The 27711-nt window shown below is 40.1% G+C and overlaps 1 protein-coding gene across 2 annotated transcripts; it reads left to right on the top strand.

The window, feature by feature from the left end:
- Positions 1–5618: 5618 nt before the first annotated feature.
- LOC100136478 (alpha amylase) lies at positions 5619–26181 on the top strand. 2 transcript variants are annotated; one of them, XM_045714234.1, is made up of 10 exons: positions 5619–5720; positions 14837–15012; positions 18269–18415; positions 18727–18924; positions 19250–19480; positions 19729–19862; positions 20635–20757; positions 21049–21249; positions 25601–25726; positions 25941–26181. In XM_045714234.1, the coding sequence occupies exons 2-10, from the start codon at positions 14842–14844 to the stop codon at positions 26128–26130; spliced, it is 1521 nt and encodes a 506-aa protein (XP_045570190.1). In that variant the 5' UTR covers positions 5619–5720; positions 14837–14841; the 3' UTR covers positions 26131–26181.
- The last annotated feature ends 1530 nt before the right edge of the window (positions 26182–27711 follow it).

The following is a 27711-nucleotide window of genomic DNA, read 5'->3' as shown; positions in this document are numbered from 1 at the left end:
CACTTTTAATAACACTGCAAGCTTATTTTTTCTTTTCTTTCGCAAAGCACAGATAGGACACATGGAAATACATTTCCTTCTTGCATTAATCATGCAAACACATTTCTTTTTTATTGTGACACGGCATCACTGACATTAGAACCTATAATCTACGGTTCTCTATCCATGGAATTAGTCCACTGCGTCACCAGGATGGAGGTACCATGATGGAGGTATCAGGATGGAGGTACCAGGATGGAGGTACCAGGATGGGGGTACCATGATGGAGGTACCATGATGGAGGTACCATGATGGAGGTATCATGATGGAGGTACCAGGATGGAGGTATCAGGATGGAGGTACCATGATGGAGGTATCAGGATGGAGGTACCATGATGGAGGTACCAGGATGGAGGTACCAGGATGGAGGTACCAGGATGGAGGTATCAGGATGTAGGTATCAGGATGGAGGTACCAGGATGGAGGTACCAGGATGGAGGTACCATGATGGAGGTATCATGATGGAGGTATCAGGATGGAGGTATCAGGATGGAGGTACCAGGATGGAGGTACCAGGATGGAGGTACCAGGATGGAGGTACCAGGATGGAAGTACCATGATGGAGGTACCAGGATGGAGGTACCAGGATGGAGGTACCAGGATGGAGGTATCATGATGGAGGTATCAGGATGGAGGTATCAGGATGGAGGTACCAGGATGGAGGTATCAGGATGGAGGTACCAGGATGGAGGTACCATGATGAAGGTACCATGATGGAGGTACCATGATGGAGGTATCAGGATGGAGGTATCAGGATGGAGGTATCAGGATGGAGGTACCATGATGGAGGTATCAGGATGGAGGTATCAGGATGGAGGTATCATGATGGAGGTATCAGGATGGAGGTACCAGGATGGAGGTATCATGATGGAGGTACCATGATGGAGGTACCAGGATGGAGGTACCAGGATGGAGGTACCATGATGGAGGTATCAGGATGGAGGTATCATGACATTTTTTTTATGAATACAAAGGTGTTCATTTTAGTCTATTCAAACAGACCACACTTAAAAGGAAACAACTGCATTCACGTTAACCCTCGCAGGGCTACCGGCCCCGCATCCTCAGAGCTCGCGCAGAAGCCACCTGGCTGGAGTATTTACTGACATAATCAATCTCTCCCTATCCCAGTCTGCTGTCCCCACCTGCTTCAAGATGCCCACCATTGCTCCTGTACCCAAGACAATGAAGTTAACTGAATTTAACTAAATTAGTATCGTCCCGTAGCACTCACTTCTGTCATCCTGAAGTGCTTTGAGAGGCTAGTTAATGATCATTGTATGCTGTCCCAATAGATCCGTGGATGATACAATCGCCATCGCACTGCACACTGCCCTATTTGTATTGTATTTATTATGGATCCCCATTAGCTGCCAAAGCAGCAGCTACTCTTCATGGGGTCCTGCAAAATTATGGCAGTTTATAGAATTTTAAAAACATTACAGTATATTCACAGATTTCACAACACACTGTGTGCCCTCAGGCCGCTACTCCACCACTACCACATATCTACAGTACTAAATTCATGTGTGTGTATAGTGAGTATGTTATCCTGTGTGTGTGTGTGTGTGTGTGTGTGTGTGTGTGTGTGTGTGTGTGTGTGTGTGTGTGTGTGTGTGTGTGTGTGTGTGTGTGTGTGTGTGTGTGTGTGTGTGTGTGTGTGTGTGTGTGTGTTGCTTCTATACCATTTGGACAAGAGGAATATCTATGTAAGAATGCTGTTCATTGACTACAGCTCAGCCTTCAACACCATAGTACCCTCCAAGGGCATCATTAAGCTTGGGGCAACTGGATCTGAACCCTGCCCTGTGCAACTGAGTCCTGGACTTCCTGATTGGCTGCCCCCAGGTGGTGAAGGTAGGCAACAACACCTCAACTACACTAATTCTCAACACAGGGGCCCCACAAGGGTGCATGCTCAGCCCCCTCCTGTACTCCCTGTTCACCCATGACTGCGTGGCCACACACGTCTCCAAATCAATCATCAAGTTTGCAGATGGCACAACAGTGGTAGGCCTGATTATCAACAACGACAAGACAGCCTACAGGGAGGAGGTAATGGCCCTGGCGGAGAGGTGCTAGGAAAATAACCTATTCAACAGCGCTTTGATAGCAATTGATGTTATTCTTCAATAACACAAACTCCAAAGTAAATCACTGGGAGAAAAATAGGTTTATTAGAGAAGGACAAATCAAGATCTTATGCTGGTAGGAATATGTTGTCCCCCCTGTCCTCAGCTTTTCTCCACTGAACAAAAGAACAGGATGCCATTTATAGCCCCCCACCTTAGCCTGTGGTTGACCAATCAGAAGTCCTTTCAGTACAACTAACCAATGGCCAAATAACAAATATCCTGCTCCTGACTCAATGTACAGAACGTAGCACAAGTACAGTACCTTGCAAATGTATTCACCCCCTTGGCGTTTTTCCTATTTTGTTGCATTACAACCTGTAATTTAAAGATTTTTATTTGGATTTCATATAATGGACCATACACAAAATAGTCTAAATTGGTGAAGTGAAATGAAAAAAATGACTTGTTTAAAACAATAATAAAAATGTAAGAACTGAAAACTGATGTGTACATATGTATTCACCCCCTAACTAAGATCTGGTGCAACCAATTACCTTCAGAAGTCACATAGTTAGTTAAATAAAGTCCACCTGTGTGTAATCTAAGTGTCACATGATCTGTCACATGACATCAGTATATATACACCTGTTCTGAAAGGCCCCAGAGTCTGCAACACCACTAAGCAAGGGGCACCACCAAGCAAGCATCACTATGAAGACCAAGGAGCTCTCCAAACAGGTCAGGGACAAAGTTGTGGAGAAGTACAGATCAGGGTTGGATTATAAAAAAAATATCAGAAACTTTGAACATTCCACGGAGCACCATTAAATCCATTATTAAAAAAATGGAAAGAATATGGCACCACAACAAACCTGCCAAGAGAGGGCCACCCACCAAAACTCATGGACCAGGCAAGGAGGGCATTAATCAGAGAGGCAACAAAGAGACCAAAGATAACCCTGAAGGAGCTGCAAAGCTCCACAGCGGAGATTGGAGTATCTGTCTATAGGACTATTTTAAGCCGTACACTCCACAGAGCTGGGCTTTACGAAACAGTGGCCAGAAAAAAATAAACAAACATGTTTGATGTTCGCCAAAAGGCATGTGGGAGACTCCCCAAACATATGGAAGAAGGTACTCTGGTCAGATGAGATTTAAATTAGGTTCACCTTCCAGCAGGACAATGACCCTAAGCATACTGCTAAAGCAACACTCGAGTGGTTTAAGGGGAAACATTTTAAGTGTCTTGGAATGGCCTAGTCAAAGCCCAGACATCAATCCAATGGAGAATCTGTGGTATGACTTAAAGATCGCTGTACATCAGCGGAATCCATCCAACTTGAAGGAGCTGAGCAGTTTTGCCTTGAAGAATGGGCAAAAATCCCAGTGGCTAGATGTGCCAAGCTTATAGAGACATAACCCAAGAGACTTGCAGCTGTAATTGCTGCAAAAGGTGGCTCTACAAAGTATTGACTTCGGGGGGAATAGTTATGCACGCTCAAGTTTTCTGTTTTCTTGTCTTATTTATTGTTTGTTTCACAACAAAAAATATTTTGCGTCTTCAAAGTGGTAGGCATGTTGTGTAAATGCAATGATACAACCCCCCCAAAAATCAATTTTAATTCCAGGTTGTAAGGCAACAAAATAGGAAAAATGCCAAGGGGGGTGAATACTTTCGCAAGCCACTGTACCTCTGCGTTCAGGAGTGAAATTCCACAGATTCTTAACAGCTGTTGAACTGAAACCCAACTACTATTTCCAGTTCCTATTGACCATTAGTATTCTCATCCTCTCATCCTCTGCATTGTGTATTTATATTCAAAATATTGTTATAGCCTCTTCAACCTCAGGTGGCTGAAGAAATTTGTCTTGGCCCCTAAGACAATTACAGATGCACAATTGAGAGCATTCTGTCGGGCTCTATCACCGTCTGGTTTCGGCAGATGCACCTTCCGCAAAATGCAGGGCTCTCCAGAGGGTGGTTTGGTCAGCCCAATGCGTCATCGGAGGCACACTGCCTGCCCTCCAGGATACCTACAGCACCCGATGTCACAGGAAGGCCAAAAAGATCATCAAGGACAACAGCCACCCGAGCCACAGCCTGCTAACCCCGTTCCCATCCAGAAGGCGAGGTCGGTACAGGTGCATTAAAGCTGGGACAGAGAGACTGAAAAACAGTTTCTATCTCAAGGCCATCAGACTGTTAAATAGTCACCCCTAGCTGGCCTCCACCCAGTACCCTGCCCTGAACTTTAGGTCACTGTCACCAACCGGCTACCACCCAGTTATTCAACCCTGCACCTTAGAGGCTGCTGCCCTATATACATAGACATGGAACACTGGTCACTTTTATAATGTTTACATACTGTTTTATCCACTTCATATGTATATACTGTATTCTGGTCAAGGCCACCCTGTTCAAATATACTACATATTCTATCCACGTATTTTACAGATATACTACATATTCTATCCACGTATTCTACAGATATACTACATATTCTATCCACATATTTTACAGATATACTACATATTCTATCCACATATTCTACAGATATACTACATATTCTATCCAAGTATTCTACAGATATACTACATATTCTATCCAAGTATTCTACAGATATACTACATATTCTATCCAAGTATTCTACAGATATACTACATATTCTATCCAAGTATTTTACAGATATACTACATATTCTATCCACATATTCTACAGATATACTACATATTCTATCCACATACTGTCCATAATGTTTATACACTATTTATTAGATATTCAAACAAAAATAATATGACTTTAGTTTTTGGAGTTTTATGAATTGTACACAAAGAGAGAAGTATTATTTTTTTTTTTTTTTTACTGTAAGCTATTTATATACTCCTGATAAAGCAACACTCCAGTTACACTAAATTTCTCTGAAACAGATAAAGCGCAGATCAGGAAAACATGTCAAGGTCAGTCTGAGAGAAAATAAGCCCTGGTTATACAAGCACCGCCAACTACTGTAGTTGTATGTAACGAAAAATGAATATACAGTAATTGTGAATTTCACTGTTGGATTGAGCCCCCTGACATTTTACATTTCTATCAGAATTGTCAGGCCATCTTGAGTATAGTATTGTTGTTGGAAACCAGTACACACAACACACACACACACACACACACACACACACACACACACACACACACACACACACACACACACAGTCATAATAACTCAACAGAAATGAATTGGCACTGTAAATAGGTATACGACAGATGATGGTTTCAAGCCATTCTAAACACTATGAACACTGAATTAATAATATGTCTGTCTATAACATCTCTATGATCTATAGTTACATTTATCTATACATTGAAAAGTTCATAGTTTATAATCACTATAATGATGTTAGATATTATTTTTTTTTTGTATGATATTGACAGTGAGATGTTCCTTTCCACTAGTTTAAATGTTGCAATCTCAGATATCTATTGCAGCTATTGATTTTATAGTGGTATTTGGCAAAACAAATGCTAGCTCTGACAAACTGTTTCATCATTCACTGGTTATTTAGCAAACATTACAATATATCTCGATTCACAACGGGGCTATACACAAGGTAAGGTTGCAGCTAACATTATTCAGTGTTTCATTTTTTTGCAAGAATATTGTGCATAGCTTTCATGACCTTTACTCTTAGAAAAAAAAGTGCTCTTTAAATCCTAAAAGGATCCTTTGGCTGTCCCCATAAGAGAACCCTTTGAAGAACCCGTTTTGGTTCTGGGTAGAACTATTTGGGGTTCCATGTAGAACTCTTTGCACAGAGGGTTGTACATGGAACCTAAAAGGGTTCCACTTTGAACCAAAACGGGTTCTACCTGGAACAAAAAAAGGGTTCTCTTAGTATGGGGACAGCCGAAGAACACTTTTTAAAGCTTTTTTCTAAGAGTGTAGAAAAGACACATGTGTCCCTGCTATGAATACAAATCACACTAAAACTCTTACAACTATCATCAGTTACTACTGTTTTTTTTTTTTTAACACAAAACATATTTCATGCACGGCTACTTGAAACACAGTCTAGTATTGTCCCATATTTTGTCATTTTGCTGAGGGTTTATATCTAGAACCCTCTATGTAGGGTTCTTCAAAGAACTCCCTGTATATGGTTCTGCCTAGAAGGGTTCTACCAAGAACCATGTTATCGTGTAAAGGTTCTTCCTAGAACCGTCATTGAAGGGTTTGTCGTGTCTTTACTATCATTAAATGTGAAGACTGTTATTTTATCAAATCAATTCTCTATGTGTAATTGTTATTACGTGATTAACCTCTCTAGGGAAGGTGGGACGATTTCTACGTAACAGCCAGTGGAATCCTGTGGCGCGTTATTCAAATACCTTAGAAATGCTATTACATCAATTTCTCAAACACATGACTATTTTACACCATTTTAAAGACAAGACTCTCGTTAAATCTAAACACACTGTCCGATTTCAAAAAGCATTTACAACGAAAGCAAAACATTAGATTATGACAGCAGAGTACCCAGCCAGAAATAATCAGACATCCATTTTTAAAGCTAGCATATAATGTCACATAAACCCAAACCACAGCTAAATGCAGCACTAACCTTTGATGATCTTCATCAGATGACACCCCTAGGACATTATGTTATACAATACATGCATGTTTTGTTCAATCAAGTTCATATTTATATCAAAAACCAGCTTTTTACATTAGCATGTGACGTTCAGAACTCGCATACCCCCCGCAAACTTCCGGTGAATTTACTAAATTACTCACGATAAACGTTCACAAAAAACATAACAATTATTTTAAGAATTATAGATACAGAACTCCTCTATGCACTCGCTATGTCGGATTTTAAAATAGCTTTTCGGTGAAAGCACATTTTGCAATATTCTAAGTAGATAGCCCGGCATCACAGGGCTAGCTATTTAGACACCCACCAAGTTTAGCCCTCACCAAAGTCAGATTTACTATAAGAAAAATGTTATTACCTTTGCTGTTCTTCGTCAGAATGCACTCCCAGGACTTCTACTTCAATAACAAATGTTGGTTTGGTTCAAAATAATCCATAGTTATGTTCAAATATCCTCTGTTTTGTTTGTGCGTTCAAGACACTATCCGAAGTGGAAAGAAGGGTGACGCGCCCGACGCGTTTCGTGACAAAAAAATTCTAAATATTCCATTACCGTACTTCGAAGCATGTCAACCGCTGTTTAAAATTTTTATGCCATTTTTATCATAAAAAAGCGATAATATTCCGACCGGGAATCTGTGTTTTAGTACAAAGAGAGAGAAAATAAAAACATGGGGTTGCCTCGTGCACGCGCCTCAGTCTCATTGTCCTCTGATAGACCACTTACCAAAGGCGCTAATGTTTTTCAGCCAGGGGCTGCCTCGACATCATTCAGCTTTTTCCCGGGTTCTGAGAGCCTATGGGAGCCGTAGGAAGTGTCACGTTACAGCAAAGATCCTACGTTTTCAATAAAAAGAGTCAAGAAGCCCAAGGAATGGTCAGAGAGGGCACTTCCTGTACAGAATCTTCTCAGGTTTTTGCCTGCCATATGAGTTCTGTTATACTCACAGACAACATTCAAACAGTTTTAGAAACTTTAGGGTGTTTTCTACCCAAAGCCAATAATTATATGCATATTCTAGTTTCTGGGCAGTAGTAATAACCAGATTAAATCGGGTACGTTTTTTATCCGGCCGTGTAAATACTGCCCCCTAGCCCTAACAGGTTAAACTAATCATGTCAACTTAATTAACTAGGAAGTCGGGGCACCATGGAAAATGTTGACTTACAGAGTTATAATTTTCCGAATATTACTCTTAGTCATTATTACTTAGTCAATATTACTCTATTAGTCATTCTCATTAATGTATTATTATTACCTTGTTAGTCTCACTCCAAACGTCGTAAAATTCTTGGTTATCTGCACGAACCCTAGCATAAATTATGAATCAGCGATATACAAATTGCCTTAATTTATTATTTACTAACTAATCAAATCACAGAAATACATGAAAACACACAATTAGTACATTGGGTTGCTACATGATACAAAGAAAAGTCCCTAGTGGACTTAGCCGATATGACAGCTTGGTAGACAAAAGGAAAGGGGTGGGACTGAGAAAGAGCGGGAAAGACAAATGGATACACTACACACAGTCTATAATTATATTCATTGAAATGCTAATCCTTTGCACATGAACAGCCGCTCATTCGAGAACAATTGCAATGTATATATAGTTACACCCGTATGTCGTTGTTGTCTTCTCTGTTGGAATCCTCGATATTCCGGTAGGGTTCATCTGAGTCTCTGGTTAACTTTCATTGAAGTCACAAAGTCTTTCGTGGTTGTAGGTGGTTAGAATGTGTACTTCAGAGTTCCATTCAGAAATGTTCTCATAGAATAGATGCTTCGGCGGTTGTCTGTATTCTCGTTCTAGACTTACGTCATTTCTAGCTGCAGACTAGTAATTATAGGTCTAAGATTTGCTCTTATTCTGTAGGGATCGATAGTCTCAGAGTTTAACCATTTCCATCCGTGTAGCCAATACTCCACGTGGTATAGTCTTGTCCTTTGGTAGAGTTGTAGTTTAACCTCTTGACGCACGCCAAGGATAGGGGGCGCTACAGCGATTTTTGAAAAAAATACGTGCCCATTTTAAACGGCCTCCTACTCAAACTCAGAAGCTATGATATGCATATAATTAGTAGATGTGGATAGAAAACACCCTAAAGTTTCTAAAACTGTTTGAATGGTGTCTGTGAGTATAACAGAACTCATATGGCAGTCAAAACCCTGAGACAGATCCTAACAGGAAGTGGAAATCTGATTTGCGGACTCAACTTCAGCACTTTGCCTATAAATCACACCGTGAGTTAGGATTCATTGAGTACTTCCTATGGCTTCCACTAGATGTCCCCAGTCTTTACAAAGTGGTTTGAGTGTTCTACAGTACAAACTGACAGAATGAGAGGCTGTTGATCTTGGTCATAGGGGGAGGGCCATTACCATTATGACGCGGGCGCCCCTGGCTACCCTCCCCTTTCGAAACGTTTAGAAAGACAATGCAACCGTCCCCCTTAAATATTATTGAAGCTCTGGTTGAAAAAGGCCCTAAAGATTTATGTTATCCTGTTGGGGCTAGGGGGCAGTATTGAGAATTTTGAAAAAAATATGTGCCCATTTTTAACTGCCTCCTACACCAACTCAGAAGCTAGAATATGCATATTATTGTTCATGTTTGGATAGAAAACACTCAGAATTTTCTAAAACTGTTTGAATGGTGTCTGTAAGTATAACAGAACTCATATGGCAGTCAAAACCCTGAGACAAATTCTGACAGGAAGTGGATACCTGATGTGTTGAATTACCTTTAAGCCTATGCCATTGAAACACACAGGGGCTTATTAATTGTTGAGCACTTCCTATGGCTTCCACTAGATGTCACCAGTCTTTACAAAGTGTTTTGAGTCTTATACTGTGAGATCTGACCGAACAAGAGCCTTGGAACGGTGGTGGCCGATTAGACTCTGGCGCGCGAGTTCATGTTGGGTACTCTCGTTCCAATACGTTTTAAAAGAGAATGCAATCGTCCGCCTTGAATATTATTCATGTTCTGGTTAAAAAAGGCACTAATGATTTATGCTATACAACGTTTGACATGTTTGAACGAACTTGAATATTTTTTTTCCCCTCGTTCATGACGAGAAGTCCGGCGGGCATAGATCATGTGCTAACAACACAGAGCTTTTTGGACATAAATTATGAGCTTTTACGAACAAAACTACATTTGTCATGGACCTGGGATTCCTGGAAGTGACATCTGATGAAGAGAATCAAAGGTAATGGATTATTTACATAGTATTTTCGATTTTAGATCTCTCCAACATGGCGGTTAGTCTGTATCGCAAAGCGTATTTTTCTGGGCGCAGTGCTCAGATTATTGCAAAGTGTGATTTCCCAGTAAGGTTATTTTTAAATCTGGCAATCCGGTTGCGTTCAAGAGATGTAAATCTATAATTCTTTGAATGACAATATAATATTTTACCAATGTTTTCGAATAGTAATTATTTAATTTGTCGTGCTGATTGACTGGCGGTTATTGGAGGGAAACGATTTCCTCAACATCAATGCCATAGTAAAACGCTGTTTGATAGAACAAAAAATGCATGTATTGTCTAACATAATGTCCTAGGAGTGTCATCTGATGGAGATTGTCAAAGGTTAGTGCATAATTTTAGCTGGTTTTCTGCTTTTGGTGACGCCTGTCTTTGAATTGACAAAACATTACACACAGCTATTGTCAATGTACTCTCCTAACATAATCTAACTTTATGCTTTCACCGTAAAGCCTTTTTGAAATCGGACAACGTGGTTAGATTAAGGAGATGTTTATCTTTCAAAGGGTGTAAGATAGTTGTATGTTTGAGAAATTTGAATTATGACATTTAATTGTTTTCAAATTTGGCGCTCTTGATATTTCACCTGTTGTTGATAGGGTGTACCAGGGGTGGGACGCTTGCGTCCCACATAGCCCATAGAGGTTATACAACATTTGACATGTTTGAACGAACTTAAATATTTTTTTTTTGCACTTTCGTGACGAGAAGGCCCACGCACGACGGTACATTTTGAGTAGCCTTCGGAACGCGCTAACAAGAAGGAACTATTGGGACATAAATTATTAACTTTTTCTAACAAAACTACATTTGTTGTGGACCTGGGATTCCTGAAAGTGTCTTCTGATGAAGATAATCAAAGGTAAGGGAATATTTACAATAGTATACAAGAGTAGATTTGATATTCGATTGTTCCAAGATGGCGCTGACCTGTATCGCTAGCCTATTTTTCTGAGTATAGCATCCCCTTTTATTGCAAGTGTGATTTCCCAGTAGAGTTATTTTTAAATCTGGCAATGCGGGTGCTTTCACGAGATGTTAATCTATAATTCTTTGAATGACAATATTACATTTTTAAAATGTTTTCGAATAGTAATTTAGTAAATTGTAGTGCTGTTCACCGGATGCATTTGAGGGAAAATAGTTTCTCAACGTCACGCGCCAATGTAAAATGCTGTTTTTATATATAAATGTGAACTTTATCGAACAAAACAATGCATGTGTTGTGTAACATGATGTCCTAGGAGTGTCATCTGATGACGATTGTCAAAGGTTAGTGCTGCATTTAGCTGTTTTTTGGTTATTTGTGATGCATGTGGTTGGTCAGAAAATGGCTATGTGGCTACTTTGACGATATACTCCTCTAACATAATCTAATGTTTTGCTTTTGCTGTAAAGCCTTTTTGAAATCGGACAACGTGGTTCGATTCAGGAGAGGTGTATCTATAAAACAATATAAAATAGTCCTATATTTGAGAAGAAGAAAAAATATAAAATGTTGCTATGGTTCGGTTATGAATATGGCGATATGATTTTTCGCTGGATGTTGATCCCGCATGCGGGACGAGCGCTTCAAGAGGTTTTAACCTGTTATGGATAGGGGGCAGTATTTTTACGGCCGGATAAAAAACGTACCTGATTAAATCTGATTATTACTCCTGCCCAGAAACTAGAATATGCATATAATTATTAGCTTTGGATAGAAAACACTCCAAAGTTTCTAAAACTGTTTGAATGGTGTCTGTGAGTATAACAGAACTCATTTGGCAGGCCAAAACCTGAGAAGATTCCAAACAGGAAGCGCCCTCTCTGACCATTTCTTGGCCTTCTTGATCATCTCTATCCAAAACAGGGGATCTCTGCTGTAACGTGACACTTCCTACGGCTCCCATAGGCTCTCAGAAGGCGGCAAAAAGCTGAATGGTGGCTTTGCAGGCCCTGGCTGAAAAACATTAGCGCATTTAGATAGTGGTCGATCAGAGAACAGAGACTGGAGGCGCGTGCACGAGGCAACACCATGTTTTTATTCTTTCGTATTTGAACGAAAACAACGACTCCCGGTCGGAATATTATCGCTTTTTTACGAGAAAAATAGCATAAAAATTGATTTTAAACAGCGGTTGACATGCTTCGAAGTACGGTAATGGAATATTTTGACATTTTTTGTCACGAAACGCGTCGGGCGCGTAACCCTTCGTCACCCTTGGATAGTGTCTTGAACGCACGAACAAAACGCCGCTATTTGGATATAACTATGGATTATTTGGAACCAAACCAACATTTGTTATTGAAGTAGAAGTCCCGGGAGTGCATTCTTACGAAGAACAACAAAGGTAATCCAATTTTTCTTATAGTAAATCTGAGTTTGGTGAGGGTCAAACTTGGTGGGTGTCAAAATAGCTAGCCTGTGATGGCGAGCTATCTACTCAGAATATTGCAAAATGTGCTTTCACCGAAAAGCTATTTTAAAATCGGACACCTCGATTGCATAAAGGAGTTCTGTATCTATAATTCTTAAAATAATTGTTATGTTTTTTTGTGAATGTTTATCGTGAGTAATTTAGTAAATTCACCGGAAGTGTTCGGTGGGAATGCTAGTTCTGAACGTCACATGCTAATGTAAAAAGCTGGTTTTTGATATAAATATGAACTTGATTGAACAAAACATGTATGTATTGTATAACATAATGTCCTAGGTGTGTCATCTGATGAAGATCATCAAAGGTTAGTGCTGCATTTAGCTGTGGTTTTGTTTTTTGTGACATTATATGCTAGCTTGAAAAATAGGTGTCTGATTATTTCTGGCTGGGTACTCTGCTGACATAATCTAATGTTTTGCTTTCGCTGTAAAGCCTTTTTGAAATCGGACAGTGTGGTTAGATTAACGAGAGTCTTGTCTTTAAAATGGTGTAAAATAGTCATATGTTTGAAAAATTGAAGTTTTTGCATTTTTGAGGAATTTGAATAACGCGCCACGGGATTACACTGGCTGTTGAGTAGGTGGGACGCAAGCGTCCCACCTAGCCCATAGAGGTTAACATCACATTACATCTTTTCACAAATAGTTTCATGTTTAATTAATCACATACATTTCACAATATTTAGATGTAAACCTGACAGCTGGGAAATGTACACTTTAAGAGATACCGTTATGTGTGTTTCCTGTCCTTCATGAGATCACCAAATGAAACACACTCATCATAACTGTCCCTTAAGTGTCCACAGCCCATTCCCACATTCCCAAAAGTAAGAATGTTGTTTAATTAGGAGTTTAGCAGTTTGGCCAAGTCTTCCATTGGTCTCTCTAGGCTCTCTACCTCCATACTGCATGGCAGTTTCTACCCGGCATTTATGACCTGAGGTACTAATCCTGGTTTAGGAGAGAGAGAGAATGGGGGGACAGCCACGATCTACACCCAGAAAGGGCCACGTCATGACAGGTTCTACCAAGAACCATGTTATCATCTAAAGGTTATTCCTAGAACCGTCTATGAAGGGTTCTACCAAGAACCATGTTATCATGTAAAGGTTCTTCCTAGAACTGTCTATGAAGGGTTCTACCAAGAACCACGTTATCATCTAAAGGTTATTCCTAGAACCGTCTATGAAGGGTTCTACCAACGACCCCTTTTATCTTTGGAGGGGTATTCTATGAACTGTTCCACCAGCCTTTTCCAATATAATTATTTATGACAATACATTACATATATCATTAAGGCCTTTCTTTGAGAGAGCCTAGTTATACCCTAACACCTTAATAAACAAATCAATGTACATGCAAAAACACAGATATGACTGTGAAACAAACAATTCTGAGAATCTCCCTGCATGCTGGGAAATAGGATATATGGTTCTATGTAGAACCCTTCTTGCCTTCCAACGAATCATCAAAGAACCCTTTCTTCCAGAAATAGTTCTTAGAATATTAAAGGCCACATAAGGCCTGCAAGTCACATTATATTGGCTTGCAAAGTGATGTGTAATTCCTAGTGGAATCCAGCCAGAATGTAGGATATCCAACAAGTGGAATTGTTACTTACCTGCAGTTCAGAATGACTGCCAGAGTAGAGAAGATTGACTTCTGAAACTACCTCAATCATCTAAACTGGAACAACCATTTCAGTAACGAGTGCAATAAATCCAACTAATAACAGATTGGATTAGTTTAGAAAACAATGTTATTTTTCTTTGTGTAGCATAAAATTAATAAACAAATCAATGTACATGCAAAAACACAGATATGACTGTGAAACAAACAATTCTGAGAATCTCCCTGCATGCTGGGAAATATGATATATGGTTCTATGTAGAACCCTTCTTGCCTTCCAATGAATCATTTAAGAACCCTTTCTTCCAGAAATAGTTCTTAGAATATTAAAGGTTCTATGTAGAACCCTTTGCCTTATAAATAAGCCTTGTCTTCCAAAAAGGGTTCTTCAGATCAAACCAGTTCTTGGTAGAACCCTATCCCTCAGCAAAGAACCCTTTTTTTCTTAGAGTGTAATTCAGGTAAAGTAGATCTCAGTATGCCAGAGGTATTTTTCACTCTTCTATTTTTTTGTGGAAGGAAAACTCTGTAGGTTACTTCAATCATGAGTAAGACTTGATACCACACACCTGCTTTTACACTGCCCTTGACTTTGTAGATAAACACATGTGGATTCTTTACAGAAACATAATACGCCCTATCATTGGCCATAGTGTGAATGGTCAGATGTCTATGCTCTGTATATATACTGGGTGTCAAACCTCCAGTTTGTCGTCTGATTTTTTTTTTCTATCTCGACCCGGGATAGACAACATGATGAAGTATCTAGTTCTGTTGACACTGCTGGGGCTGAGCCAGGCTTACCACAACCCTCATGCTAAGCATGGCAGGCAGGCCATCGTCCACCTGTTTGAGTGGAAGTGGAACGACATCGCGGCTGAGTGTGAGAGGTTCCTGGCTCCCAAAGGATACGCTGGGGTTCAGGTATGTAATGTAGGAGAATGGAGAAGTGTTTTCCTGTTTAGGTCAACTGGTCAAGAAAGACTCCAGGCCCAGGGTTTATCTTACTCTACTCACCATGGTTGTTGTTCTCCAGGCCCAGGGTTTATCCTAATGTACTCACCATGGTTGTTGTTCTCCAGGTCCAGGGTTTATCCTACTGTACTCACCATGGTTGTTGTTCTCCAGGCCCAGGGTTTATCCTACTGTACTCACCATGGTTGTTGTTCTCCAGGCCCAGGGTTTATCCTACTGTACTCACCATGGTTGTTGTTCTCCAGGCCCAGGGTTTATCCTAATGTACTCACCATGGTTGTTGTTCTCCAGGTCCAGGGTTTATCCTACTGTACTCACCATGGTTGTTGTTCTCCAGGCCCAGGGTTTATCCTACTGTACTCACCATGGTTGTTGTTCTCCAGGCCCAGGGTTTATCCTACTGTACTCACCATGGTTGTTGTTCTCCAGGCCCAGGGTTTATCCTAATGTACTCACCATGGTTGTTGTTCTCCAGGCCCAGGGTTTATCCTACTGTACTCACCAAGGTTGCTGTTCTTATGGCTAATAACTTACATTTCCTCTTCCCATAAGAGTATTGATCATATGAATGTTGTATCACTACATTTCCATCCAATTTACGACAGATTTTTGTGCGAATATTCAAAAATAAAAAATAAAACAAGATGTGCATTTTCCCACCAGAGATGTATTTCTGTCAAATTGCCTTGTTGCGGATAAAAGTCTGTGCGTGACGACGTAGCGCACATAAAAATAACTTGTACCGAATAAAAAATACAATTTAAATGAGTTTCCATCGCATGTTCATCTCTACTGATGGTTTTGTCACAAAGAATGTTGCGTTTTATAGCAAATGTGGCCACTGGTATTGGCACATGTGCTCTACCCAACAGATGGCAGATCCTGTGTGGGTATAGCCTACAGGATGAGATTATTATGGACAAAGGAGTGAAATTATTTTTATTTGTCAAACGGCAGCAAAACATCGATCACCATAAGACACTCAATGGAAAGGAGCATCAAGCTCATCACCGTGCACTTTCACCATCCTGTAAAGTTATATCACCTGTAGACTAATACACTGCCTGCTTTCCCTAGTCATAGTGGGACGACCACAGACCATATCATCGCGTGACTCCAAGTTTACTTAAATATGATGGTTATTATATAAATATAAAGACTTTTCCACAGCCATTTCTCTGATAATTCATTTTAAAGGCACAAAAAGATCCCACCTCGTCTAGCTCATTTTGTTTTGTCGACATTTGGAAAGTTTACAGACAAATATGTTGTTTCCATCAGGCATGTCTTGAATTTTTTTTACCCAACATACTTTACTCGCAGAAAATGGATGGATGGAAATCTGGTTAGTGTCTTCATTTTAGCAAACATTATCAGCACATACTACAGTTGCTGTAGTATATATACAGAGTAATAGATACAGACATATATACATATACAGAGTAATAGATACAGATATATATATACAGAATAATAGATACAGCTATATATATAGAGAGTAATATATACAGATATATATATATATATATATATATATACAGAGTAATATATATACAGATATATATATAGAGAGTAATATATACAGACATATATAGAGAGAGTAATATATATATATATTTAGAGAGTAATATAGATAGAGAGAGTAATATATACAGACATATATATATATATACAGAATAATAGATACAGATATATATAGAGAGAGTAATAGATACAGACACTGCATGTATAGAGTAATAGATACATATATATATAGAGAGTAATAGATATAGATATATATAGAGAGAGTAATATATATATAGAGAGTAATAGATACAGATATATATAGAGAGAGTAATAGATACAGATATATATAGAGTAATAGATACAGATACTGTATATATAGAGAGAGTAATAGATACAGATATATATAGAGTAATAGATACAGATATATATATATAGAGTAATTGATACAGATACTGTATATATAGAGTAATAGATACAGATATATATAGAGTAATAGATACAAATATATATAGAGAGAGTAATATATACAGATGCTGTATATATAGAGTAATACATACAGATATATATATAGAGAGAGCAATAGATACAGATATATATAGAGTAATAGATACAGATATATATAGAGTAATAGATACAGATATATATAGAGAGAGTAATAGATACAGATACTGTATATATAGAGAGATTAATAGATACAGATACAGTATATATAGAGTAATAGATACAGATATATATAGAGTAATAGATACAGATATATAGAGAGAGTAATAGATACAGATACTGTATATATAGAATAATAGATACGGATATATATAGAGTAATAGATACAGATATATATAGAGAGAGAGTAATATATACAGATATATATAGAGTAATAGATACAGATATATATAGAGTAATAGATACAGAAATATATAGAGTAATAGATACAGATATATATAGAGAGAATAATAGATACAGATACTGTATATATAGAGAGATTAATAGATACAGATACAGTATATATAGAGAGTAATAGATACAGAAGTATATATAGAGTAATAGATACAGATATATAGAGAGTAATAGATACAGATATATATAGAGAGTAATAGATACAGATACTGTATATATAGAGTAATAGATACAGATATATATATATAGAGAGAGTAATAGATACAGATATATATAGAGAGAGTAATATATACAGATACAGTGAGAGGGAAAAGTATTTGATCCCCTGCTGATTTTGTACATTTGCCCACTGACAAAGAAATGATCAATCTATACTTTTCATGGTAGGTTTATTTGAACAGCGAGAGACAGAATAACAACAAAAAAATCCTGAAAAACGCATGGCAAAAATGTTAGAAATTGATTTGCATTTTAATGAGGGAAATAAGTATTTTTTTCCCTCACTATATAGAGTAATAGATACAGATATATATAGACTAATAGATACGGAATGCACATCTTCATTTTCATATATCTATATAGATATATATATATAGAGAGAGAGAGAGAGAGAGAGAGAGAGATGCTTGAAATGGACATGGTCTAATTTACTCAACATCAAAAAACATAAAAAAAAACACATATCTAAGTTAACTGTTGTTTTTTTAAGTTTACTGGCTAACCCACTGATTCTGCTTCATGGTGCACCCCTCTGAGGTGTTGTTTGAGTTAGAAATGTACCTATGCTGTTGTCTCTTCCCCTTAGATCTCTCCTCCTGCTGAGAGCATTTTGTTGACCAGCCCGTGGAGACCATGGTGGGAGCGGTACCAGCCAATCAGCTACAACCTGTGTTCCAGATCAGGAAATGAGAACGAGCTCAGAGACATGATTACCAGATGCAACAACGTTGGGGTAAACAACAACAACCAAACAACACACATGATCGTGAACATGACAAACTCCATATCGTCATAGAAGTCCATCGCTAGTAGTTAAGTAGGCTACTTTATCTCCTACTCTGCTCCCACAAAACACACACAGAAAAATGTAAATCACCATCATACTCATACTACCAACCCAGCAGAACCAAGTGTAACTGATTTTCTAACAACTCTCAGCCCTACCAAACCGACAGAACTTACCAACAGTTAAAATCCTTCCTCCAGATCTATGTCCTGTTCCGCTTTCTTGTGATGACACTAACCCTCTCCTAATATTCCCAGGTTAACATCTACGTTGATGCCGTTATCAACCACATGTGTGGAGCTGGAGGTGGAGAGGGAACCCACTCTACCTGTGGAACCTATTTCAATGCCAAAAAGATGGACTTCCCTTCCATCCCCTTCAGTAGCTTTGATTTCAACCAAGGCAAGTGCAAAACTGCCAGCGGAGACATCGAAAATTACAATGATATCAACCAGGTATGACTCAGTACACACTAAATAATTATTGCCGATCTTAATATTATTTTATTTTTTTACGCAATTACACAAAATAATGTTTCTCTTTTTGTGGAGATGCTGATTATGGCCATAGGACTGGTGGTCTTAAGACCACTTAAAAGAGTAGTCTTTAACATTGGGAAACAAACTTTTTTTTAAGTCTAAATTGATTCAAGTTTGCTGTTTACTTGTGTGATACAATGCAATTTTGTACTATTGTGATACTTTCACACTGCCACTCATTCAGGTTGGTAACGGACAAATGACTGTAATCAGCTTACGCAACGTTTCGTTCCATCCCCAGGTGCGTGATTGTCGTCTGGTGAGTCTGCTGGATCTTGCCCTAGAGAAGGACTACGTCAGAGGAAAGGTGGCCGACTACATGAACAAGCTGATCGACATGGGAGTGGCTGGGTTCAGAGTGGATGCCAGTAAACACATGTGGCCCGGCGACCTTACTGTCATCTACGGAAGTCTCCACAACCTCAACACCCGCTGGTTCAACGGGGGATCCAGACCCTTCATATTCCAGGAGGTAATAATGTAACTCCTTGTTTTTCTAGTAATATACTATAAAATTATACCACTCGGTCCCCCCTCCACGCACACACAATATAATTGCTTCGAGCATCTGGAAAACGGCTATATAGGCCTGAATCCAATCAATTTTGTTCCATAACATGTAGATATACCATCTATCATCCTCTTACTCAGTCTTGGCATCTCCATTTGTAAAAGGTGTATCTTCAACAGTGGTAATTTGTCTTTATTGCTTGCCTTTAGGTTATCGACATGGGTGGTGAGGCCATCCAGACCTCAGAGTACTTCCCCCTAGGCAGAGTCACTGAGTTCAAATATGGAGCCAAAATCGGAACAGTCTTCCGCAAATGGAACGGCGAAAAGCTGTCTTACACCAAGTAAGATATGATTACATGAATTAACATTGCACATTTTCATTGTAGTAATTCAGCAGATGCTCTTATTCGACTAACAAACAACTAATTAAAGATGGACTCCAGCTATTTCTGAACTTTTTTTTCTGTTGAAAAACAATATCTGAAGTATAAATGCAGTGATGTCCACGCACTTAAGCGGGGGGAAAAAATCTACTTAAAGACGTCATCCATTCAGAGTTGGTCTGATGGTCTAATGGTCTGAGGTGATGTCATCGCCCTCCCCCTTTGCTTGAGGAAAAATACAGGAGCAATAGAGAACTAAAGAGGAAAGCCCCCCCCCCCCCCATTAACTTGTGCCATGTCATGAGGACACCTGAACCACCTATTGAGATGTGCTTTTTCTTTTTTGTAAATCCAGTGTTAAATGAGATAGAGTGGCACTTTAACTAATTTCATCATAAATTACAAACTCATTTAATACATAATTTTTTATTTTAGTCATTTTAGCAGATGCTCTTATCCAGAGCGACTTACAGTAGTGAATGCATACATTTAATTTAAAAAAAAATCTCCGTACTGGTCCCCCGTGGGAAACGAACCCACAACGCTGGCTTTGCAAACACCATGCTCTACCAACTGAGCCACACCAACTGAGCCACACATAATTACATACAATTACAAACTCATAATATGACTTTTATAAACACTTATCATTGTGTTTGTGAATATTTGAAAGATACAGTTGATGTCAACTTTGTCATTTTCCTAAATCCTATCAACGTGTGTATTCCAGGAACTGGGGTGAGGGCTGGGGCTTCATGCCCGACGGCAATGCTCTTGTGTTTATTGATAACCATGACAACCAGAGAGGTCATGGAGGAGGTGGAAGCGCCATACTCACCTTCTGGGACGCCAGGTACCCTCTCACTACACCTCTCTCTTACGTCCAAGTCTTTCACTACACGACTTTACCAATATCCATTTTAACAACATACAGTACTTACACTACAATTCCTTCCTTTTAAACTTCTTCCACCACTGTAAACATAATTTATGACATCTTAAGGAAGGAAGTACACAATTTATCTTCAGGAAAATTACGTTTTCTATTTTTCACACCGATGACATCAATGCATGATCAACGGAAAAATAACCATTATGAAAACAAACATTATTTGATGTTTCATCGATTTTGACTCACCTACAGGATTTACAAGATGGCCGTGGCCTACATGCTTGCCCATCCCTACGGGGTGGCCCGTGTGATGTCCTCCTTCCGCTGGAACCGTACTGACGACTGGCAGGGCCCTCCCAGTCACGAAGATGGATCCACCAAGGATGTCCACGTGAACGCTGACGACACCTGTGGAGACGGATGGGTGTGTGAGCACAGGTGGCGCCAGATTACGTAAGTCCTATAGCGAACACATCCTGTGTACATCACAGGATGTTGGTGGCACATTGGGGTGGCAGTTAGCCTAGCGGTTAGAGTGTTGGACTGGTAACCGTAAAGGTTGCAAGTTCAAATACCAGAGCTAAAGGTAAAAAAAATAAATAATAATCTGTTGTTCTGCACCTGAACAAGGCAGTTAACTCACTGTTCCTAGGCTGTCATTGAACATAAGAATTTGTTCTTAACTGACTTGCCTGGTTAAATAATATATATATTTTTTTTAAACATTAATTTGGGAGGACGCGCTCGTGGTATCTCAAAAGACGAATTAGTGGAAAAAAATCAGAATTGGGAAAATATTCAGACCCCTTAACTTTTTACACATTTTGTTACATTATAGCATTATTCTAAAATGCATATATATAAAAAAATATATATATATTATATATATATACTGCTCAAAAAAATTAAGGGAACACTAAAATAACACATCCTAGATCTGAATGAATGAAATAATCTTATTAAATACTTTTTCCTTTACATAGTTGAATGTGCTGACAACAAAATCACACAAAAATAATCAATGGAAATCCAATTTATCAACCCATGGAAGTCTGGATTTGGAGTCACACTAAAAATTTAAGTGGAAAACCACACTACAGGCTGATCCAACTTTGATGTAATGTCCTTAAAACAAGTCAAAATGAGGCTCAGTAGTGTGTGTGGCCTCCACGTGCCTGTATGACCTCCCTACAATGCCTGGGCATGCTCCTGATGAGGTGGCGGATGGTCTCCTGAGGGATCTCCTCCCAGACCTGGACTAAAGCATCCGCCAACTCCTGGACAGTCTGTGGTGCAACGTGGCGTTGGTGGATGGAGCGAGACATGATGTCCCAGATGTGCTCAATTGGATTCAGGTCTGGGGAACGGGCGGGCCAGTCCATAGCATCAATGCCTTCCTCTTGCAGGAACTGCTGACACACTCCAGCCACATGAGGTCTAGCATTGTCTTGCATTAGGAGGAACCCAGGGCCAACCGCACCAGCATATGGTCTCACAAGGGGTCTGGGGATCTCATCTCGGTACCTAATGTCAGTCAGGCTACCTCTGGCGAGCACATGGAGGGCTCTGCGGCCCCCCCAAAGAAATGCCACCCCACACCATGACTGACCCACCACCAAACCGGTCATGCTGGAGGATGTTGCAGGCAGCAGAACGTTCTCCACGGCGTCTCCAGACTCTGTCACGTATGTCACGTGCTCAGTGTGAACCTGCTTTCATCTGTGAAGAGCACAGGACACCAGTGGCAAATTTGCCAATCTTGGTGTTCTCTGGCAAATGCCAAACGTCCTGCACGGTGTTGGGCTGTAAGCACAACCCCCACCTGTGGACGTCGGGCCCTCATACCACCCTCATGGAGTCTGTTTCTGACCGTTTGAGCAGACACATGCACATTTGTGGCCTGCTGGAGGTCATTTTGCAGGGCTCTGGCAGTGCTCCTCCTGCTCCTCCTTGCACAAAGGCGGAGGTAGCGGTCCTGCTGCTGGGTTGTTGCCCTCCTACGGCCTCCTCCACGTCTCCTGATGTACTGGCCTGTCTCCTGGTAGCGCCTCCATGCTCTGGATACTACGCTGACAGACACAGCAAACCTTCTTGCCACAGCTCGCATTGATGTGCCATCCTGGATGATCTGCACTACCTGAGCCACTTGTGTGGGTTGTAGACTCCGTCTCATGCTACCACTAGAGTGAAAGCACCGCCAGCATTCAAAAGTGACCAAAACATCAGCCAGGAAGCATAAGAACTGAGAAGTGGTCTGTGGTCACCACCTGCCGAACCACTCCTTTATTGGGGGTGTCTTGGTAATTGCCTATAATTTCCACCTGTTGTCTATTCCATTTGCACAACAGCATGTGAAATGTATTGTCAATCATTGTTGCTTCCTAAGTGGACAGTTTGATTCCACAGAAGTGTGATTGACTTGGAGTTACATTGTGTTGTTTAAGTGTTCCCTTTATTTTTTTGAGCAGTGTATATCATCAATCTACACAATCTACACATGATGATAAAGTGAAAACAGGTTTTTTTAAATAAAAACCGTATTTACATAAGTATTCAGACCCTTTACTATGAGACTCGACATTGAGCTCAGGTGCATCCTGTTTCCATTGATCATCCTTGAGATGTTTCTGCTACTTGATTGGAGTCCACCTGTGTTTAAATTCAATTGATTGGACATGATTTGGAAAGGTACACACCTGTCTATATAAAGGTCCCACAGTTAACAGTGCATGTCAGAGCAAAAACCAAGCCATGAGGTCAAAGGAATTGTCTGTAGAGCTCCTAGACAGGATTGTGTCGAGGCACAGACCTGGGGAAGGGTAGCAAACAATTTCTGTAATATTGAAGGTTCCCAAGAACACAGTGGCCTCCATCATTCTTAAACGGAAGACGTTTGGAAACACCAAGACTCTTCCTAGAGCTGGTCACCCAGCCAAACTGAGCAATCAGGGGGAGAAGGAACTTGATGGTCACTCTGACAGAGCTCCAGAGTTCCTCTGTGGAGATGGGAGATCCTGAAAATAGTTGTGCAGCGACGCTCCCCATCCAACCTGACAGAGCATGAGAGGATCTGCAGAAAAAAATGGGAGAAACTCCCTAATTACAAGCGTGCCAAGCTTGTAGCATCATACCCAAGAAGACTCAAGGCTGTAATCGCTGCCAAAGGTGCTTCAACAAAGTACTGAGTAAATACCTATGTAGATGTAGTATTTCCGTTTTTATTGTTAATTCATTTGCACAAATGTATAATAACTATTAGGTTTTGTGTATAGATTGATGAGATTTTTTTTTTAATACATTTTAGAATAAGACTGTAGCGTAACAAAATGTGGAAAAAGTGAAGGGGTCTGAATGCTTTCCGAATGCACTTTACACTACATGGCCAAATGTATGTATATTGTATGAAATGTATGCATTCACTACTGTAAGTCGCTCTGGATAAGAGCGTCTGCTAAATGACTAAAATGTAAAAAAATTTAAATGTATGTGGACACCAACTCGTCAAATATCTCACAAAAAAATCATGGGCATTTTAATACAGAGTTCGTACCCCCTTTGCTGCTATAACAGCCTCCATGTCACGTTTGTCGTAGAGAGGAGCGGACCAAAGTGCAGCGTGATTATCGTTCCACATATTTTATTGAACTGTGAAACTATGCAATACATACAAAATAATCTGAATAAACAAAACAACAAACCGTGACGAAAATTACAACATACACTTACTCAAAAACAATCTCCCACCAACCCAGGTGGGAAAAACACCTACTTAAGTATGATCTCCAATTAGAGACAACGATGACCAGCTGCCTCTAATTGGAGATCATCCCAAACAAAACCCAACATAGAAATACAAAACTAGAACATAACAACATAGAAAAACTAAACTAGAAAACCCCAATCACGCCCTGATCTACTCTACCATAGAAAATAAAAACTTTCTATGGTCAGGACGTGACACTCCACTCTTCTGCGAAGGCTTTCCACTAGACATTGGAACATTGCTATAGGGATTAGCTTCCATTCAGCCACAATAGCATTCCATTTGGCTGCATTGGGGCAGGTAGCATTTTCCTGGCATCCGCCAAATCCAGATTTGTCCGTCGGACTGCAAGATGGTGAAGCGTGATTCATCACTCCAGAGAATGCGTTTCCAGGGCTACAGAGTCCAATGGCGGCGAGCTTTACACCACTCCAGCTGATGCTTGGCATTGTGCATGGTGATCTTAGGCTTGTGTGCGGCTGCTCGGCAATGGAAACCCATTTCATGAAGCTCCCGACGAACAGTTCTCTTGCTGACGTTGCTTCCAGAGGCAGTTTGGAACTCGGTAATGAGTGTTGCAACCGAGGACAGACAATTTGTAACTCTCTTTACAATTCAACACTCGGCGGTCCAGTTCTGTGAGCTTGTGTGGCCTACCACTTTGCACCTGAGCAGGGCAGTTCTAGCAGGGCAGAAATGTTACTTGTTGAAAAGGTGGCATATTATGACAGTGCCACGTTGATAGACACTTAGCTCTTCAGTATTCTGCTGCCAATGTTTGTCTATGGAGAGTGCATGACTGTATGCTCGATTTAATACACCTGTCAGTAACGGGTGTGGCCGAAATAGCCGAAGCCACTCATTTAAAGGGGTGTCTACATACTTTTGACCATGTAGTGTATCATAGACAAATTTAAATAAACACATAGAATTCACAGTTCATTCCACCGAACGTAGCTACTATGAAAATGTTGGTAGGTTGTTCTGCAGAAGAAAAATAACTATGGTAATAAATTCCTTCTCTGTCTTCTGTCTGTGTAGGAACATGGCTACCTTCCGTAACGTGGTGACCGGACAGCCCCATTCTAACTGGTGGGATAATGGGAGCAACCAGGTGGCCTTTGGACGCGGCAACCGCGGCTTCATTGTCTTCAACAACGATGACTGGTAATGTCTATACTGTAACACCTTGGTTTATTTGTTGGCTGACTGGTTGGTAAATCGGTGGGTGGGTGGTGGGTTGGTTGATTGGCAGAGTGATCGATCGATTGATTGACTGATTAGTTGACTGGTTGGTTGATTGATTGACTGAGTGGTTAATTGATTAAATTCAGATAAACTTCACTCTTAGCTCTCTACTTCCTATGTTTCAACCAATCAGGCACCTGGATGTGACTCTGAACACTGGCATGCCCGGCGGCGCCTACTGTGATGTCATTTCTGGCCAGAGGGATGGAGGGCGCTGCACGGGGAAGACCATCAATGTCGGGGACGATGGTCGTGCCCACTTCAAGATCAGCAACACCGACGAGGACCCCATGGTGGCGATCCATGCGGACTCCAAGCTGTAAAAAAACCCCACTATAAACACAAACAAACAATAAAATGTACTGCAAACTGAACTTCTGTGGTGGTTTTGTTTTGTTTTTGCTGTTATGTGAAGGCTTGACTTGATGGTCAATGCTGAATCTATTTCAGCGGATGTCCTTTAACATGCTTGGTGATTTATAGGGAAGCAAGTTAACGTTCTTGATTTGAGACAGATGCTGAAGTATTTGAAGCTATATACCTTAACGTTGACACTTCTAAGTTGACTTGGGCAAATGGATGGTCACAATGACATCAGGTTATTAGTACAACAATAAGAAGCTAACATAGTGCTTGAGAGAGGCATGTCTCAAGATGGTGTGCCTTAACACAACCTTTCGACTAATTATAATGATCGAAGTACAGTCACATTAGGCCTAGTAGGATCTTGTCCCTTGTCAAAGTCGCACAAAAAATCTTGACTAATTAATGTTGCCCTGGGCTTCCACTGAGATTCTACTGAGATTCTACTGAGATAAATTGTAAATCTCCAGTCTTTAACAAGTAAAACTGTAAAGCCTTCTGAGGGCACATCTGTAGATTCAACAAGTAGTTCCCATTTTAATTTTTTTGTTGTATTTTACCCCCTTCTTTCTCCACAATTTCGATCTTGTCTGATCGCTGCAACTCCCCAACAGGCTCAGGAGGCATATAGGACAAACATAATTTTTTTACCTAAAGGGGTCCAGAAATTCTAAATCAAATAGCTAAATGATCCTTGGTATGACCATCTGATAATAATGCCATATATTAGCTGAGTAGAAACCCCCTTGGATGAACAGGGAGTATAGTAGAAAAGTCAAAAGTTTGGACACACCTACTCATTAAAGGGTTTTCCTTTTTTTGGCCTATTTTCTACATTGTAGAATAATAGTGAAGACATCAAAACTATGAAATAACACATATGGAATCATGTAGTAACCAAAAAAGTGTTAAACAAACAAGTCATCCTTTGCCTTGATGCCACTCTTGGAATTCTCTCAACCAGCTTCATCTGGAATGCTTTTCCAACAGTCTTGAAGGAGTTCACACATATGCTGAGCACTTGTTGGCTGCTTTTCCTTCACTCTGCGGTCCAACTCATCCTAAACCATCTCAATTGGGTTGAGGTCGGGTGATTGTGGAGGCCAGGTAATCTGATGCAGCACTCCATCACTCTCCTTCTTGGTAAAATAGCCCTTACACAGCCTGGAGGTGTGTTTGGTTATTGTCCTGTTGAAAAACAAAAGATAGTTCCACTAAGCGCAAACCAGATGGGATGGCGTATTGCTGCAGAATGCTGTGGTAGCCATGCTGGTTAAGTGTGCCTTGAATTCTAAATGAATCACTGACAGTGTCACCAGCAAAGCACCCCCACATTATCACACCTCTTCCTCCATGCTTCACGGTGGGAAACTGACATGCGGAGATCATCTGTTCAGCTACTCTGTGTCTCACAAAGACAGTGTTTGGAACCAAAAATCTCAAATTTGGACTCAACAGACTAAAGGACAGATTTCCACCGGTCTAATGTCCATTGCTTGTGTTTCTTGGCCCAAGCAAGTCTCTTCTTATTATTGGTGTCC

Source organism: Salmo salar, chromosome ssa03 (genome assembly GCF_905237065.1).
Source record: "Salmo salar chromosome ssa03, Ssal_v3.1, whole genome shotgun sequence".
NCBI classification, from domain to species: Eukaryota; Metazoa; Chordata; class Actinopteri; order Salmoniformes; family Salmonidae; genus Salmo; species Salmo salar.
Note: the sequence above shows the minus strand (reverse complement) of the source record. Positions and strands in the feature narration are given on the sequence as shown.

Excerpts from the sequence above, each read along its gene's own strand:
- LOC100136478 (XM_045714234.1), top strand. The coding sequence starts at position 14,842 with ATGATGAAGTATCTAGTTCTGTTGACACTGCTGGGGCTGAGCCAGGCT. Across the intron at positions 20,758-21,048 it reads CTCACCTTCTGGGACGCCAG|GATTTACAAGATGGCCGTGG; the intron begins GTACCCTCTCAC and ends ACTCACCTACAG. Across the intron at positions 25,727-25,940 it reads GTCTTCAACAACGATGACTG|GCACCTGGATGTGACTCTGA; the intron begins GTAATGTCTATA and ends TCAACCAATCAG.